Raw genomic sequence first — 18036 nt, forward strand, 5'->3', positions numbered from 1 at the left:
ACATAACCAAACTTTCCAAGGGCTAATCTGAACCTATCAAACCAGGCTCTAGGTGACTGCTTAAAACCATACAATGCCTTATTCAGTCGGCAAACCTTCTTACCTGTCTCTGTATCATAGAATCCAAGAGGCAACTGCATGTAAACCTCTTCCTGTAAGTCTCCATTCAGAAAGGCATTTTTAACATCCATCTGAAAAAGGGGCCAAGAATGATTTGCTGCAAGGGATAACAGAACTCGGATGGTGGTCATCTTGGCTACTGGGGCAAAGGTTTCCAAGTAGTCTATACCATAAGCCTGAGTGAATCCCTTTGCAACCAACCGGGCTTTGTACCTTTCAATAGAGCCATCAGCATTATGCTTCACAGTGAACACCTATCTGCATCCCACCGGTTTCTTTCCTTTTGGTGGGTCAACCAGTGCCCAAGTATTATTCTTCAACAGGGCATCCATTTCGACTTGCATTGCATCTTTCCATTCTGGAACTGATAAGGCTTCTTGCACTGTTCTTGGAATAGAGACATTGGCAATGGAAGTGAGATAGGACCGGTAAGATGGAGACAAACGATCATAGGATAAGAACTGTGAGATGCTGTGAGCTATAGAGGTGGTGCAATGTCGTTTCCCTTTGCGAATGGCAATAGGGAGATGAAGGTCATCCACAAGAGGGGAAGTGGCAACAGTGAGAGGTATCTCAGTAGGCTCTAGATCTGGAAACACGGAAGAAACTGGAGCTGGCCGGGACTGCCGATGACTAGGATCAACCTGCTTGCATCGCCTGTAATACTCTCAACTCCGGCTCCCTCTGACCACCCTCACCACTACAGCCTTCATTATCCAGTAGAATAGGTAAAGGAACAGCCCCACTTCCACTCTCACTGCTCTACCCCTGAGGAAAGAAACTCAAAACAGCCCCACTCTCACTGCTCTCCCCCTGAGGAGAAACCCTAGGATAATAGGGTGTCTCCTCAAAGAAGGTGACATCCATGGAGACAAACCGTTTCCCTAAAACCGGATCATAATAGCAATAACCCTTTTGAATTTGTGCATAACCAAGGAAAATGCATTTGGAGGCCTTAGGTTCAAACTTGGAATGATGAGGCCCGAGAAGCTGACAAAACAGGTACAACCAAAGGTTTTAAGCGGAACAATGAACAACTCCTCGTCTGGGTATAGAAGGGAAAAAGGGGGTTCTCATATCAAGAACCCGAGAAGGAACTCGATTAATGAGATAAACTGTCGTGAGGATAGCATCACCCTAGAAGCAAATAGGTACATTGGAGGTAAACATAATGCTTCTAACCACCTCCAAGATATGCCTATTCTTCCTTTCGGCAACACCGTTCTGTTGTGGTGTATAAGGGCAAGTGCTCTGGTGAATAACTCCATGGCTAAGAAGGTAGGAGGTCAATGACTGAGCAAAGTATTCATTTGCATTATCAGATCTAAAGACTTCGATTTTGGTCCCAAACTGAGTGAGAACCATCTGATGGAAGTTTTGGGTCAGAGCAGGAACCTCATCCCGAGAACGCATAAGATAGACCCAAGAAAAACGGGTATGGTCATCAACAAGTAGAAAATATCTGTACCCACCCATAGAAGAGATATGATATGGCCCCCAAACATCAGTATGCACAATATCAAAAGAGGAATTACTCCTTTTATTACTTAAAGAATAAGAGGTTCTACAATGTTTGGCAAACTCACAACTCTCACACCTCAACTTTGATAACTCAACAGACTCAAATAAAGCAGGAAACAGACTCTTCAAAGACTTGAAAGACAAATGACCTAATCGGTTATGCTTTGGCATAACCGAACTCACAAACTTGGAAACAAAGACTTCTTATCCACTGACTCCTCCCAACGAGAACTCTCTCCAAGAAGATAGATCTCGTTCGTCTCACGGCCAGTCCCAATCACCTTCCTCGTCTCCAAATCCTGAAAAACACATCGGTTAGGGAAAAAGGTTACTGAACAGTTCATGTGTTTGGTAATACTACTAACTGAAAGCAAGTTAGTATCAAGCTTAAGAACATGCAAGACAGAAGATAAAGAGATATAGTATCCGATAGCTTGATGTCCCCCTTGCCCGAAATGGGAACAAGAGAGACATCAGCAATGGATACTCTATCTCGACCAGAGGACAAGTGATAAGAAGTAAACAAAGATGGCAAGCTAGTCATATGGTCAGATGCACATGAATCTATTACCCAACAGTGGTCAATATTACCTGGCGCTGAAGCATAGTAAGCTGAGGCTCGAGTACCTGAATGTGCAAATGCAGATGTGGCAGGAGCTGATGGTGACTGAGATGGCTGAGCTGAACTCCCAACTTCCTTTTCCAAATGTATGAGGGCAGCCCGAACAGCAGCTAAAGTCTCTAGGGATGTGCCTAATGAGGATGTTGAATCAGTGCTCACGGCCACATGAGCATTACCCTTCTTATTTCTTAGTTTTGCTGGGACCAAGTGAGGATGTAGTTTCCAACAAGTCTCTGGGAAAGAGGGCTGAGGCGGCATCATGACTTTCCTCCTGATCTCTTCACTATGCACCAGGGAGTATGCTTGAGAAAGGGTCACATTATCTCTTGTCAATATCTGTTGTTGCACAATGTCATATTCTAAATTCAAACCAGCCATAAACTCAAATACTCTATTCGTCTCGACTTGCTTTTTGTGAGTCTGTGCATCTTTGGGACTCTCCCACTCAAGGGTCTCTAGATGGTCAATCTCATGCCACAAGGATTTCAAGGTAGAGAAGTAGACAAAAACTGGCTTCTCTCCTTGTTTAAGGTTGTTCACCTCACACTTCAGTTCATAGGCTCTGACAACATTAAGGGGTTGGGAATAGGTTTCTTTCACAACATCCCATATCTCTTTGACTGTCTTTGCCCACAAGTAATTTCGACTGATATGTGGCTGCACATAATTACACAGCCACGCCATAACCAAATAGTTCTCTTGAACCCACTTGGTGTATGTTGGGTCCTCCTTGGAAGGTTCTTTCACATCTCCCAAGAGGTAACCCAATTTTTCCCTTCCTCCAATAGCCATCATGGCTGATTGAGCCCACTCCAAATAATATGACCCATCAAATCTCATAGTTGTAATTTGAAACCCGGTTTCAGATACACCACCATAATTGTGGTTTCCAAAACTACTTTCTCCCTGACCCTTAAACTCCATCTTTGATCAAGATTTAGTGGCTACAAACCGTTAGAGTCACTATACCAGAAAACAGAGTCAAACAAGCAGGTCTGAAAACTGATCCGAAACCAACACAAATCTGATCTGATCTAATCTGAAACCAACCCAAATCTGATCTGAAATCAATCGCCTATCACAGTATGGGCAAGGAATCAACTCAAATCTGATATGAAATCAATCGGCATGCACAGTACCAGGCAGCCTGTCAATCTGAGATGCTAATTTCTGAAATCACTACTGTGGGGCCCACTGCTGCGAGAGCAAAATTAGGGTTTCAAATGTGGGTCTGAAATAAGTGCTCAGCTGCACTCTCCAAGCAGTCCACACAAGTGGGACTTGTTGTAGGGCAATATAAAACCCTAAAAACTAATCACCTCTAAGAGGGAAGGGGTTCGGCCCAACAGTCAAACCCTAGAAACAGACTTAAACATTGTTCGGCAAGTCAAACTCTAGAAACAAACTTGAGCACATTTCAGCCCCTACTTCTAGATAGGTCCAACCTATCTCAACTGATTGCAGTCTCTGAAACACAATAAAAAAAACTTACTTATGTACCTCGGTTTACTGTCTTCTAGGTTTACCTGAACCCTAACCTTCGCTACTTCTTCCTGATTACCAACTCTCTGCAAGCTGCGGCAAGTCTTCAACTGCTGCGAACCTCTCCTGGTAATCTCCAAGATTCAGCCACCGAATACTTCTTCAAAGCTTCCAGCCCTAGCTAGTCCTCATGTGGTCGGCTGGACTAGACACACATGAGAAGCCCTAGATAGGCTCTGATACCAAGTAGAAGATCAAGATTGTAATCAATCTTGAATCCTAATAGGTTCTAGGTTTACAAAACAGAAGAAAAGGAGAGAAAAGGAGAGAGAATAGAAGAGAAACAGGAGAACACAAGTGGTTGAAAGGAATGATAGATTCTTACTAATCTGTCGCCGCCACTTTCTTATTATTTATAGGTTATGTTTAGTACATAATAGAAAGGACACATCTGCCCTTAGTACTTACATAATAAATAAAGTATTAAAAGCTAAAATAAATAACAACTGAATTAACAAACTAACTCAAACTGACACTACTATAACTAGAACAAATAACTACACATGCCATCCTACGAACACAGTGGGGACCACTACAATGGGGCCCACATCAGTGTTCTCTACAATAGAGACACTCAAACTCAACTTTGATGGCTGCAGCCTTGGAAATCCAGGCCCTTGGGAGTGGGGGAGTTGTCAGAGACTAAGGGGGCAGTATTATTTTAAGCTTTTCAGGTCCAGTGTGCAAACGGAATTCTTCAAGGGCTAAACTTCTGACCTTGGTTCAAGGTTTGAAGTTGTTGGAAAAGTGGGATTTAAGGAATGTGGAAGTAGATGGTGATTATCAAGTGGTTATGTGTTGGATGACAGGTCAAAGTCAAATCCCATGGAAAATCAGACCTCTAGTCAGAATGGCTCAAGCTCTAGGTGCTGCATTAAATGCCTCATTCAACTGGGTGCCTAGGAGTGCCAACTGCCAACATGATGGCTGATTCTCTGGACAAGGCTGAGGTTGGAAAAGTTTGTTTAGATTGGGGTTGCCCAGGACCGGCTGCTAATTTGTAATATGTAATCAGTTGCGGTCATTTGTTTTGGTTTCTGTTGTCAATGGTGGTGAGGCCTCTATTGAGAGGCCCAATGTTGTACACTTCTTTTGCTGCATACTTTGTGTGCAGTTTGGTGTTGGATGAATATTTTTACACGGTTGCTTATATATAATTTAGGCATGCACTCACAGTTTCCCACCAAAGATGGAACTGTGGCAAATAGAGTATTGAGGGTATGGTTCTCCTTGCTTCACCAAATATATGCACCAATGCCTCCTCTGCAGTCTTTGCACTAGGATCTGAAAGAAGGGATGGAAGTCCAAGAGAATGAACTGGAAATTTCTCCAGCTCATGTAAAACCGCAGGCCCAACATGATCCTGTAAAACATAATATAAAGCTTCACCATGTTACAGATCAAAAAGAAACCATCATTCTGTAAAATTAAATCAGTACATAAATTTATATCACGGTTCTCATTTATAAGCAGAAATTTCAACACATCAAAAAGTTTGAACACAATTACCAGTCCAGAACCCTCCTCCCCATAAATTAGAAGCCGAGGTCTATAGACAAGAGGAACTGCAGAACCATAGGAAAACATAGAAAACTTGCCAAGATCTGAAGAAGATGCAGATGTAGGAAATATTTCAGAAATATGATCCATGACTTTGTGGAGATGTCTCTGTAAACATGGTGCAACAACTAAAGGCAATGGCCTCGAGTGCACAATGGAGCCTCTATGAGCAGCGGGAGTAATTGTTGACATGGCATCTAGGAAATGATATTTTTCAACCTTCACTGAATCAACATCAATCAAAAATTTGTCATCACTAGTGTAAACTTGAGGATATTTTTCACGGAAAGCACGAATGGCAGCTTCTGTACACAGGGCCTTTAAATCAGCTCCACAGTATCCCACACAACTAGCAGCAAGCTCCATTTTTAGTTCTTTTGAAGGAGGTTGCTTCCATTTCCGTGTGTGAATATCTAAGATTTCTGCACGTGCCTCACAACCAGGTAACGGAAAGTTGAATTCACGGTCAAACCGGCCAGGGCGTCGCAAGGCTCCATCTATGGCATCAATCCTATTGGTAGCTCCAATTAAAACAACTTGTCCACGAGAATCAAGACCATCCATTAAAGCAAGCAAAGTTGACACAATAGAGTTATGAATCTGCTCTTGTTTGCTAGACCTAACGGGAGCAAGACCATCTATTTCATCAAAGAAGATAATGGATGGCTGATTTCTCTGAGCTTCTTCAAAAAGTAATTTCAGTTGCCTTTCAGCCTCACCAACCCATTTGCTAAGCACATCTGCACCTTTACGCATGTAAAAGCTTACCTTCTGACCAGCTTTTGATGCAGCACAGGCCAATGCTCTTGCAATAAGTGTTTTTCCTGTACCAGGGGGACCACAGAGCAAAACACCCCTGGGGGGAGTAATGTGGTAACTTGCAAAGAAATCTGGATACAGTAAGGGAAAGAATACCATTTCCTTCAAAGCATTAATGTATTCTGAAAGCCCACCTATATCCTCGAAACTAACACTTTCATCAACTTGTAGAGGCTGAATATCTGCTCCTCCTTTTGAACTTGGTCCAGCAGTTTGAATTCCAGAAGTTAGAGTAGCAAAACTATCACCTTGGTGACCCCAACCTGAAGCAGCAACATTCAATCCCCATGTCGTTGTCCCATGCATATCTAATCCACCAAAGAGCCAAGGTGGCCCACTTCTACTTCCACCTCGTGCCCATGGTATAGCAGGACCTTGGTCGAGCTCGTCCACAAGAAGCGAGTCATCAGAGTCTTCAGCTCTTGTCATGCGATGCCGTTTATGAACTCGTGAGCCACCCTTTCTTACATCTCTATTACCTTTGGTTCCTACTCCTTGATGTAATACTCTCCGAGGTGACCGTGGCCTCTGTTTTCCCTCCTTCTCAGGAGATGACCTCCGAACTTCTGCTCGATTTCGAAGATCATACCTTCTCCTTCCACCTTGCCCTTCTTCAGCATCTTCATCATCACCATCTTCTTCTCCTTCATCCCCACCCTCACCCTCACCCTCATCTTCACCATCACCATCATCACCACCATCCCCTTCAACATCATTCCCATTTTCTGTTTCATCTTGGCCAACCTGATCTTCAGAAGTACCCCGGTCATCATCAAAATCTTGATCAGATTGATCTCTTTCAACCATTTTTGAGCGACGAGGGCGTAATCCTTCACGGCGAGGAAAAGATTTACTCTTGGCAATCCTTTTACGCCTTGGAGAGATTGACAAGTCGTCTTGACTAGCACTGTTTTCAGTCTTGTTTCTAGAAGAACGATAATTGGGCCTCTGCACAATTCAACAACCATAGTCCTAACAGAATTAATTGCTTTCTAGGGCATTCTGACAAGTTTCTTTCCTTGAACTCCTTACAAACAAGTTAATAAATAACCTACATTATATAAGCCATGGTTGAGAAAGCTTAAACCTCACCATTAGGTCATCATCATCCTCTGTATCAGAACTGTCTGTGTTGAATCCTTCTAGATTTACAGAAATCTTCCTCTTTCTTGTAGAACGGCGAAGGTTTGTCACGGACTGCAAGCAGGGAGGATTGGTAATTCAGAAATTTGAATAACCAACTTTCAAGAAACATGTATCCACAGAGGACAAAACAATTGCAATTTTTCTATCTTTTTGACAAGTAACTAGTAGTATATTTAGATCGAACCAGCTTAGGAAAAAAAAAAAGTTAAGTGAAACCACAAAATTGAACACCAAAAATAACATGACAGCTCAAATAAATGCAATCATATTACTGTAATGTATCAAATAACATATCCAAACATAAGAACAAGAATAGAAGTTTTAAGTACCATGTGCACAAATTTCTTACTTCAGTGGAAGGATAGAACACATTAAACTGCAATACAGAAACAATAAGACAATGCAAAACCATAAAGTAAACCAAATACCAAATTAGTGGCAAATTGAGGTCATTCCTACAGCATATGTAGTCTGGGAGCTGCTTACCAAAATTTGCTCTTGTTATTTTCATAATTTATTAGCTTCCGCAGACTAACAAGCGTGAGAATGGACATTCAAGTCTGGGAACAGCCATGATAAAAATGCCAAAGGTTAGGTCCATATCCAGTCCACCCCTCCCAAGATCCCGGATACCCATGATCAACATTTGGTAATCACCTTTTTTTACTTTGTTTTAAATAAAAAAGGGTTTTATTAAAAGAAATGAAAGATAAAAAGAAAGTGAAGATTTTCACCAAAAAGAAAGAAAATACATGAATCTGGGTAACCACTACTTGTTTTGATACAACATCCGTAATTAACCAAAAATCAGTACTGAAGGATAGATTATCTATATCTTCAAATTCTGGATGCACAACCAACCAATCCAACATCAACAAGCAGATATAAGCAAAATTTCTTCTATAATTTTGTTCCTTCCTTGCAAATATTCTTTTGTTTCTCTCCCTCTCTTCTAATGCTACAAAACATTGCAAAAGGAACCATACTCCACATAATTTTTGCTTTCATCCTTGCAGAAATATTAGGCCATGCAGAGAAAACGTCTTGAGGCTGAGATGAATCAAAACAATAGCATATAAAAAAAAAAAAAAAAAAAAAGAAAATGACCATATAAATTGAGCAACCTTACTGGGGAAGGGTATATTTCTTTAATAGTATAAAGTTTAAACTTGTCAAAAAAATTAGTATAAAGTTTATAAATGTATAAAAAAGAATTACAGAGGTGAAAGAGGCACTAAATAAGATGAAAAAAGAAAAAGGTGCCTATATATTTAAGGACAAAGGCAATGTACAAAGTTGTATTAACTGTCACAAAAGTAAACTCATGATCCACACTATGAAACTTACGGAGAGAAAAATTGGGCAAAATTTACAACATAAAACAAGTATATCAAAGAACCAATTTGGGTTTATGCCAGGGAGATCAACCATGGAAGCTATGATAGTCCCTAATGAGCAGAAAAGTTTACAGAGCAGAAAAAGAGATCTTCATATGATATTTCATTAATTTAGAGAAAGCATATGATAGTCCCTAGAGAGATAATGTGGTGGGTCTTGGAAAAGAAAGGAGTGCCAACTGGGTATGTGGAGCTAATTAAAGATATGTATGAGAGTGCAACAACCAATGTTATATCACCTATAGGAGAGGCATCAAATTTTACAGTTACAAAGGGTCTTCACCCAAGGTTAAACACTTAGCCCTTATTTATTTGCATTTTGCACTAAACATAGATGAATTGACTAAACAAATACATATTCAAGAGGAGGTTGCATGGTGCTTGTTGCTTGTTGATGACATTATTTTAATCAATAAAACTAATGAAGGACAAAAGGGGATAAAACAAATATTTGAGAGGAAAAAATTTAAATGGCTGGCAAAGGACATTGAAGTTAAGTACAGCTGGGTTAAAAGAACTGTTAATTCCTTTGCTGACGGGCTAGCTAAGCAAGTGGTGTATAGGGCTTCATTGTTTTGGGCTTCTTTCTAATTCTGTTCTTTTTTGCTTGTGGGGGAGTTAAGAAAGTTTTACCTCCCTCTGTCTTATTGCAATACTTCCTAATTATTCTCAATGAAATTCTGTTATTGATAAAAAAAAAAAAAAAAGAATATATGCAATGTAGATTTAATAAAATAGGATTGCAAATCAGAGTACACTTAGAGTTGAAGACCAAGAAATAACTCAATGTGACCTTTGCTCGAACCTTGGTTCAATAATTCATAACAAGGTAGAGATTGAGGAGGACATTGTGCATAGAATTAGAGCAAGAAGGGAAAAATATGGTGATGTATGACAGGGTAGGGTTCCTACTTGTTCTGCACCAAAGGTCGATAGGAGAAGAGAGGAGAAGAGGAAGAAAAGAAGAGAGAACCAAAGAGAGAAAAATAGTTTGAGAGCCAAAAACTTAGGCTCGCAATGCCCCTTACATTATTTATACTTAAGTCTCATAACAAAAAATGAAATTATAAAAGTGCCCTTGCAGCACACATAATACAATAAAAAAACATAACTCAACACTCCCCTCAAGTTGGACTATATATATATATATATCAACCATGCCAACTCGTCACAAAGTTCATTGTACCACAAGTAGGGAAGTCCCTTTGTAAGAACACCAGCAAGTTGTTGCTTTGAACTGACATAAGGAGCACAAACTTTACCCTCAAGTTTCTCCCTTATAAAGTGCTTGTCAAGTTCAATATGTTTCGTCCTATCATGGAGGAAAAGATTGATATGGAAGACGTTCATCAGTTATTTGGTTATGCCAGATCAGCACTATGGGTGACGCACATGGGATTTAGCACCACACTTAGCATGTTTCTCAACCACATGCACACATGTTGTCACCGTTTCATGCTACCTAACCAGTTCACAAACGTGGTTAATTAGAGACTGCTTGGCACAAGGGTTACCATGTGCCCAAGGACGTACCACTTTGCAAACTCTTGCAGCTTACAGTTATAAGGCAGTGGTGGTGATCGAAGTGATCTAAGACTCTGAATGTTGGAGGTAGTAATGGGAAATGGGCCAAAATCCCCAAATATAATGATCTGAGATGTTTGAAAGGTGACTAGCTACGGACTGAGCAAGGAAAGCTGAACCTCCTTCTGAAATGGTGGTGTGTTGTCACACTCCCAAAAGTGGTCAAGTGGAGAATATTCTGGATTAGTGGTCATGCTATCTTTGGAAGCTTCTAGATTTTTTTATTAGCAACTCAAGAAATTTTATTAAGATTAAAGAAGAAAAGAATACAACAAGAAGTTGTTAGGGTAAAGACCCTTTACATCAAATATCCCCCTACACAATTAACATCGAGCCCAGAACAAAGGATGTCTATGACCTTGCTTAGCTAATCCATCCGCCAAACCATTAGCAGACCTCCTAACCCATCTTACATGTATTTGCATATTTCTTGATATCAACTTAAATCTTCTCAAATCATTTCTGAATTTCCATAGAACCCCTTCTCCTTTTTTCAACCAGCCAACAACTCCCTTCAACAATCAGCCTTGTAATTCCCATATCCTTAGCTTTTTGCACCCCAACAATAGAAACCATGAATTCAGCTCTCACTGAGTCACCTTGATCAATAGGACCTGAATACAAACCACATATATTCCCACTCCCATCTTTAAATACTCCAATTCCGGAAGGCCCTGAAAAGCCAAAGCTACCTCCATCAAAGTTCAGCTTCATCCACCCGCCACTTGGGAGACACCGAGCCCCCAAAAAGTCACATATATTGTACTACTTTGTCTTTATCTGAACACTTTTTGAATGTCACAACAAAAGTGTAGTAATGAGAATATCTTTCTGTCAGAACACAGAATGCTTGTTAGTTATGCCACATCAGCATTATTAGTTACAAGAGAGATCACACGAGAGCATAGTACTAGGTCACACTATTCCCAGCTCTGCACACGTTTCCCAAATGCACTTGGTCACCTAACATCATTCTAAACTTTGTTTCACACTTAAACTATGAACTGAAAATACTAAAACCGTCATTTCACATGATTGCAATGACTAGAATGCCTGTTTCACACATCTACTAATGCCTGATGCTAATGTTATGCATGTCTTTATTCTTACAACTGTGGCTACTTCAGCATCTATATTGGTTGCTTCACATTTGTATTGCAATAATCTATAATGTTAGGCTTGTCCATGTTCTTACATTATTTTCTAATATGAATTTTATACTCTTTTCTGTTCTAATAGATCAGTGTTTTAAAACGTGGAGGCGTGACGCGAGGCGTTCCACTACCTGGAGGTGTGAGGCATAGTTCAGAACATAAGAGGTGTAAGCCTCCTTAAGAGGAGGGGGCTGAGAGAGGAAGAAGGAGGAGGAGGATCTCATTTTTCTCTATTTTTAATAAAAAAAATATATATTAAGAAGAATGAAGATGCATAACACTAGCTGAAAGCCTGAAACTTTCCTTCCCCTTCTCTTTCCTTCCCTTCCCATCCCTTTTCTTTCGTCTCTTTTTCCTTCTCTTTCTTTCTTTGTTTTTATTTACCTCCCTTTCTTTTCCTTTCCTTTCCATTCTTTTTCCTTTATTTTTTTCTTTTTTCTGTCTTCTTATATGAGGTGTGTGTGAGGCACATGAGGCATACGCCTCTAGCACACCTCATGCAAAAGGCATATGAGGTGTATGCTTAAAGGTATCAATGCCTCTGGCATACACCTCAGGGCATTTTGGGGGCGCCTCCAAGGATATGCCTCTCACACCTTTTAAAACACTGTTATAGATAATTACTAGTGAAAGTTGGTTGTTGATTGATATGGAACCTAGGGAATTACCCTAGAATTCATGGTTCTATTTCAAAAAAAAAAAAGAAAAAGAAAAGAAAATCCATCACATAGGCGAGCAAAAACTATGTCCCCCCTTGCCACCTAGCCTTACCTTGACACATTGAAAACTATGAACCAAACAAAGGCAAACAAACTTCTTCCTTACATCAGTAACAATGAGAGAAAGAAATAAAAATGTGATTGACCAATTCGAAACTTTTCTTACAAAGGGCACACAGATGTAGAGAAAGATAAAAATCCTGCCATCTTGAGCTTGACCAATAAAAAGTTTGGCTCAAAAGCTTGCAAGCTTGACTAGATTAACACATACATACATAAAAAGTATATACTATATATTATAAAAAAATATCATATATACTATATTATAAAATATATTTTTATATTCTATATAATATAAGAATATACTATATATTATAAAAAAAGCATATATATAAAGTATACAAATATATTTATTTCCGAGCTTTCGAGCCAAACTCGAGCTCATTGAATATTTAATCAAATCGAGCTCGAGCTGGAAAATGTAGTTCGAGTTGAACTCAAGCTCGAACTCAAACCTAGTAGTATTTTAATCGAGCCGAGCCAAGACATATCAAAGTTCAACTCATTTTGGCTCGATTGCACCCCTAGTTACAGCCTTATTGCCATCTAGCATCTTAAAGAAAGATGAGTATGTGAAGGACCTACCTAGAGGCTAGAACTAACTACTACATCCTCATTCTCATGATCTCTAAGGCTCCTTATGAAACCAAAGTCCCAAGGACATCTAAAAGGAGAATGGAAAACAAAGGAAACAACCAGATAGGACTTGTAAAAGGTTATGGAGAAAACAGATGGGAATCTAAAACAAAAAGGCCTCTCCCCCACCAAAAATCCTCCCAAAATTTAATTGCAAAGCTTGAAATGTGGCAATCTATCGAAAGATACATGAATGGCTTCTATCAATTTCCAAGGACTAAGCAATGTGACTATAATGGCAAGAACAGCATCTCATTCATCTGTATACAAGCCATCTTTCTTGATCACCAAATTCCACAAATCACATTACTTCTCTTGGGAATCTACTAAGCCACTTCCTAAGCAAGAAAATGTTCCATTCTAATTTAACTAGCAATAAGATAATTTTATGTACAGTTACACTCTTCCCCCACACAAATAATTTCAGTCCTTTTACATTAAAATAAAAGTAGAACTAATTTGGGCACATCCAACTTTTGATGAATCAATCCCATGAAAAGACAAAATTAAAACTCCTTAAAATGATCGTAGTGATACTTGGTAACAAAAAAAACCGCAGTGGTACTTGTGCATTTTTACTAATAATTAGGGGTGTGCCTCTTCTATGAAAAAGGATGTATCATTACCAAAATCACTCGTGCAAAAACTAGTATATTTTCCTTTATTTGTTATAGTTTTGTTTCATATTCATTTGCTTTTTGTTTTATGTTTAAGTATTACACCAGGTGCATGTGACACCTTGGCTAAACAAAAAAATCATTCTTAGCACGAAACAGCAAACTAAAATTAGGAATCAAATAAAGGAAGACTAGTATATCTTGTTTTATTTATTATAGTTTTATTTCCTATCCATTAGCTTTTTTTTTCATTTGAAGTATTACATCAAAAAGTGCATGTGATACCTTGGAGAAACAAAAATCACTCTTACCACCAAACACCAAACTAAATTTAGGAATCAAATAAAGGACAGAAATACAAATGCAATAACTATAAATTTACTTCTAAGACTGATCAAGCACAATTGCTAGAAGAGGCTCATACGTTGGTTTTGGCTGTCCGTACTGGCCGATTTCCAGGACGCAGCATCTTGGCAATCTGAGAAGCTGCTGTCCGCTTCCTGGTCTTGCTTTTTTTGCGAATAATGGTTGGACCATAAAACATATACGTACGGCCATACATACTTGGCCGTCGACGGAGCCTGTCACTCGTACGAACAGGCCTGTCCACAGGTTCATCTCCTTTACTAGAACTTTTGGGATCCATGTAAAGCCGTTAAATTTTTCGAGTATAGCTTCCCATTACAAATTCAACAACTCCTCCCCTTCAAAATAATACAAGGAGTCACCAAAAGTAGACTTCAGCCCACAGTCAACAATCGTAAACAACATAATGCATCCAAACTAGTAAAAATGCGAACCCTAATCTAAGAAATGAGCATTATCTATGCAAATTTATGCGGAATAAAGAGAACCAAGCTTCAAAAATTTAAACCAAAGCAAAAGAAATGTCCACAGGTATAACAGTCTATGAAGTCTGTGCCCAAAACATTAAAAGGACCTGACCTCTTCCATTTTGAACCGAGCAAGATAAAAAGAAACGCATATTCTAATGACCTAAGACTTGAAAAAAGTAGTTTATTTCGGGTGGTTATTCGTATTTCAATGAAAGTGGGAAGAAATTTGAAGGAAATAAGATAACTTACCTTGAACTGCCTTGAGAAACTGAAGACTATCCTTAGATGATCGATCAAGCGTAAGCTTCGATGGAGAAATCTGTAGAGAACCAAAGATTGCAAGAGAAACAGAAAGAAAGAGTCCAAGCAAAGGAAGAATAAATGCATATGAGAGAAACAAACCAAGAAAGAGAGAGGGAAGAGCTTCGCTGCTGTGAGAATAGGGAGTCGCAGTGGTTTTATGTCGGGAAGAGACCCTTTACGCCAGCACGTGTGGTGTTCTGACGCACGTGAAAAAGAAACATACAGAATGGGGAAATAATCGACCAGACACGTGACTAGCTTTTATCCTGGGGCTCCAGCCAATCTAGCGATGCTTGTTCCATTGTTCCATTGTTACCACCTAACTCGTTTTTCAAAAAAAAAAAGCAATAATGATGTTTGTTTGGTAGTGTTTATGATGCTATCAGATTTGGCAACAATGGTAAACTAGGAATTTTCAACGTAAATTTGGCCAAGGATCCCACCTACAAGCACAACAGACATTAAAAGCCTTGGGGTGTAGTGCCAAGGGTGGAGACTCTAATAGCTAAGGTATCAAGGTGCCAAAGTAGGAGCAAGAGCAAGAGTAATAGTGCATAAAAGAGATATGTGTTGTCTCTCGTCCTATATATAGGTAAGACCCCCATTGAATGTGGTGTTAAGAAACTTTGACGGCTCACAGTGATTGCCAACTCCATTAAGAACAGGGATCACATGGTTGAGCATTACTCTAACATTTAATGAGCCCAAGCACTAAACCAAGGTTGTAACACTTAGACCCTCGCTTTTTGGTGAGTTATTTACCTATGTTCTTTTATTTTATAGGTAAATAAAATAATGACAATTTTAACCATAAAAAATTCATTATCAAAAGGGGCATTTTTGTCCCATCTAAGTGTGGGCAACTTTCCCAATATGGGAAAGATAATATACCCACCTAGGAGATTGGTATCACTTGCCACCATGAAAATAAACTTTACCTGGTCCCCATAAATTAAAAAAAAAAAAAAAAGAAAGAAAGAAAGAACATGGGTTTCTTGGTCAATGGGATTCACAATCCCATTGACCAACTTCCCCCCTCTCAAAATCCAAAAAATGAATGCCCCCTTAGAGAGAGGTTATCATTACACTTGGAGGGTAAAATCCTACAATGTCCCTCCAAGGCCTATGCAAAGATGAGGTTACCCTTCTAGATCGCCATGCATCATGTGTTAATTGGGATAAACAATTCGGTTGTATCACACATCCCCCACATTTGAAGTTGAGGTTGTGTGAACACAAAATACCGAGTTCGCGGTCACCTTCGAGGTGAAGAAAGTAATGTGGGGATTAGATTGAGTGAAAGTCCATCACTCCAATGCAAAGTTCTTAACAGTATGGAGATCAATGGGAGGAGATGATCCCAACTCGCCAAACCATTGAATCCTCGAGCTTGTAGATACAAAGCACTAGCTCAAGAAATCAGCATGTATGGAGATGTCTCGTTTTGATTTCTGAGGCTTTCTACATGGCTTCCATCAATGCCATGAGATGAAGTGATGCAATCCTCATCGTCCATACTAGATTGATCTCAACCAGTAAATTGCTCATAAAAGAGGAGATCAAGCAACTAAACTATTGGCCATTTGTTGTTTTGTTCCTAACGCTTTGGTAGGCCGCCCAACTCCCTCCAACTCGTCTCATATTATTTTAGTCTTCCCACTTCATCCCCTTGAGTATTTGATAAATCTCCTTTCTTTTAATCATGTCTTTGGATGTAAAGCATGAGGTGTATGAGCTGCTAGACTGGGATTCTCCTAGTAGCTTGCAATCTTCCTACCATGTGTTAGGGTCAAAGACTTTACCTTCAGGTCGGCCCTCCAAGGTATAGGTCCTTGAATGTAGGTTTGGGTTGGCCCAAGCCAAGAGGGATGAGGCCAGTAGTCTAACTCTTAGGTTGCGTTTGGAAATGATGCAAATGGAGTGTAAATCCCAGTTTAGGGTAAATTTGCACTCTGGTTCACTTTTGCTTGTGTTTGGCAACATATGTTTATGCATTGACAAATGACAAACCAATGCATATTTACATTGATAATAAGATGTAAAAATACATCAATAAAAAATAAGTAAATTTGCATTCAAGTGGGCTTTTAATAAAAAAAGCATATGCTTTATTGAAATTCATGTTTGCATTATAGTCTGTTTGGTAAGAAGGTAAATTTGTTAGAGAAAAATTAACCTAACTTTTCAATTTATATGAACCATTTTACACTCTACATATTTGCATTCACACTTATTTGCATCATTTCCAAATGCATCCTTAAGGATAGAGATGTTGCTAGTAGAGAGAGAGAGAGAGTTCATGTTGGCCCTATTTGTTTTGATGATAACCAACTTATTGAGAGTGTTTTCATCCAATGAATAATATAAAAGCAAGGGAAATAAGAGGACAAGGAGAATAGTAAAAGATAGTAAGGTTTGGGGGCAAAAAAGTCAAGCTAATGGTGTGGTGCGTCTTGGTGACACTAGCAAGTGCACTAGCCGCTCAAGTAATAGAGTGATGAATAGAGTATCATTCCCACGAGGACTTAAGTAGCAACTACTAGTATTATATCAGCTTGCTCTTATCTGATTAGTCAAATTCTAAATCTAATTCAAATCTGAAAATCTAGCTAACAAACTATCTACTAGGATTTGGCTCAAACACCTTGTATTCAAATTAAGAGGATAAGCTAGAAACACCCATAAATGATTCAACAATTAGCTCTCTAGATCATTCAAATAGAATTTGATTCAGCCTTGGTTTGGTGAAACCCAAAGGCAATGAACAGCCTCTTTCAAGCTCATGTTCATCCTATGCATGAATGATAATTCTTATATCTCTATCAAGAATCTAATCATTCATGCATGCATTAGATCAAACATTTCAAGGGCATCAATTTAGATTGAATAATCACCAACTGAATTGTGCAAGTTATCTATAATCTTGCATTCAATTCAGTTCTTGAGCAGCATAACTGAAATTTTAGAGTCTTTCTCAAGCACTTTAGAATTTCCAAGAGTTTATAATAGATCGGCCAATACTGGATGATGAATGTCTGAATTCTCTATCAAGCAATTCAGACATTACAAATTACAGATCTGAATTTGTAAGATAGCAGTTCGGCTTATCAGTTCTACAATTAATATTCTAATCAAGAAACTCAAAGTTGGATCTGATCTATTCGAATGATTCAAGAAAACTAATTACAAAAGAATTTACAACAATCAAACTTCCATTATAGCAAGAAAGAAAGTTGGATGGGGAAATTACATAATCTCTAGCTGAATTTGAACACAAAGTATGTAGAAATCAAGGAAGAGTGTGACCTAGATCTCAAGCTTCTCCTCCTTCGAATTCACCTTATTCTCTTATTGGAATGCTTGGATCTCCTCCGCTCCTTCTCTCTTGAGCCTAGCTATC

At 39.1% G+C, this 18036-nt stretch overlaps 1 protein-coding gene across 6 annotated transcripts in view; it reads right to left on the bottom strand.

Annotated features, from left to right (window-relative positions):
- Nucleotides 1-14768, bottom strand: part of LOC148873233 (cell division cycle protein 48-related / CDC48-like protein) — a 72304-nt gene extending 57536 nt beyond the window's left edge. For all 6 annotated transcript variants that reach the window (XM_088965078.1, XM_088965081.1, XM_088965077.1 and 3 more), the window contains exons 1-5: nucleotides 14583-14768; nucleotides 13922-14201; nucleotides 7277-7381; nucleotides 5315-7132; nucleotides 4980-5168 (exon numbers count right to left, since the gene is read on the bottom strand). In XM_088965078.1, the coding sequence (XP_088821204.1) occupies nucleotides 4980-5168; nucleotides 5315-7132; nucleotides 7277-7381; nucleotides 13922-14143 (2334 nt within the window). In that variant the 5' untranslated portion in view covers nucleotides 14144-14201; nucleotides 14583-14768. The remainder of the gene's footprint in view (nucleotides 1-4979; nucleotides 5169-5314; nucleotides 7133-7276; nucleotides 7382-13921; nucleotides 14202-14582) is intronic.
- Nucleotides 14769-18036: the final 3268 nt, after the last annotated feature.

Source organism: Nelumbo lutea, chromosome 1, assembly GCF_056320005.1.
Source record: "Nelumbo lutea isolate HS-2025 chromosome 1, American lotus-T2T, whole genome shotgun sequence".
NCBI lineage: Eukaryota > Viridiplantae > Streptophyta > Magnoliopsida > Proteales > Nelumbonaceae > Nelumbo > Nelumbo lutea.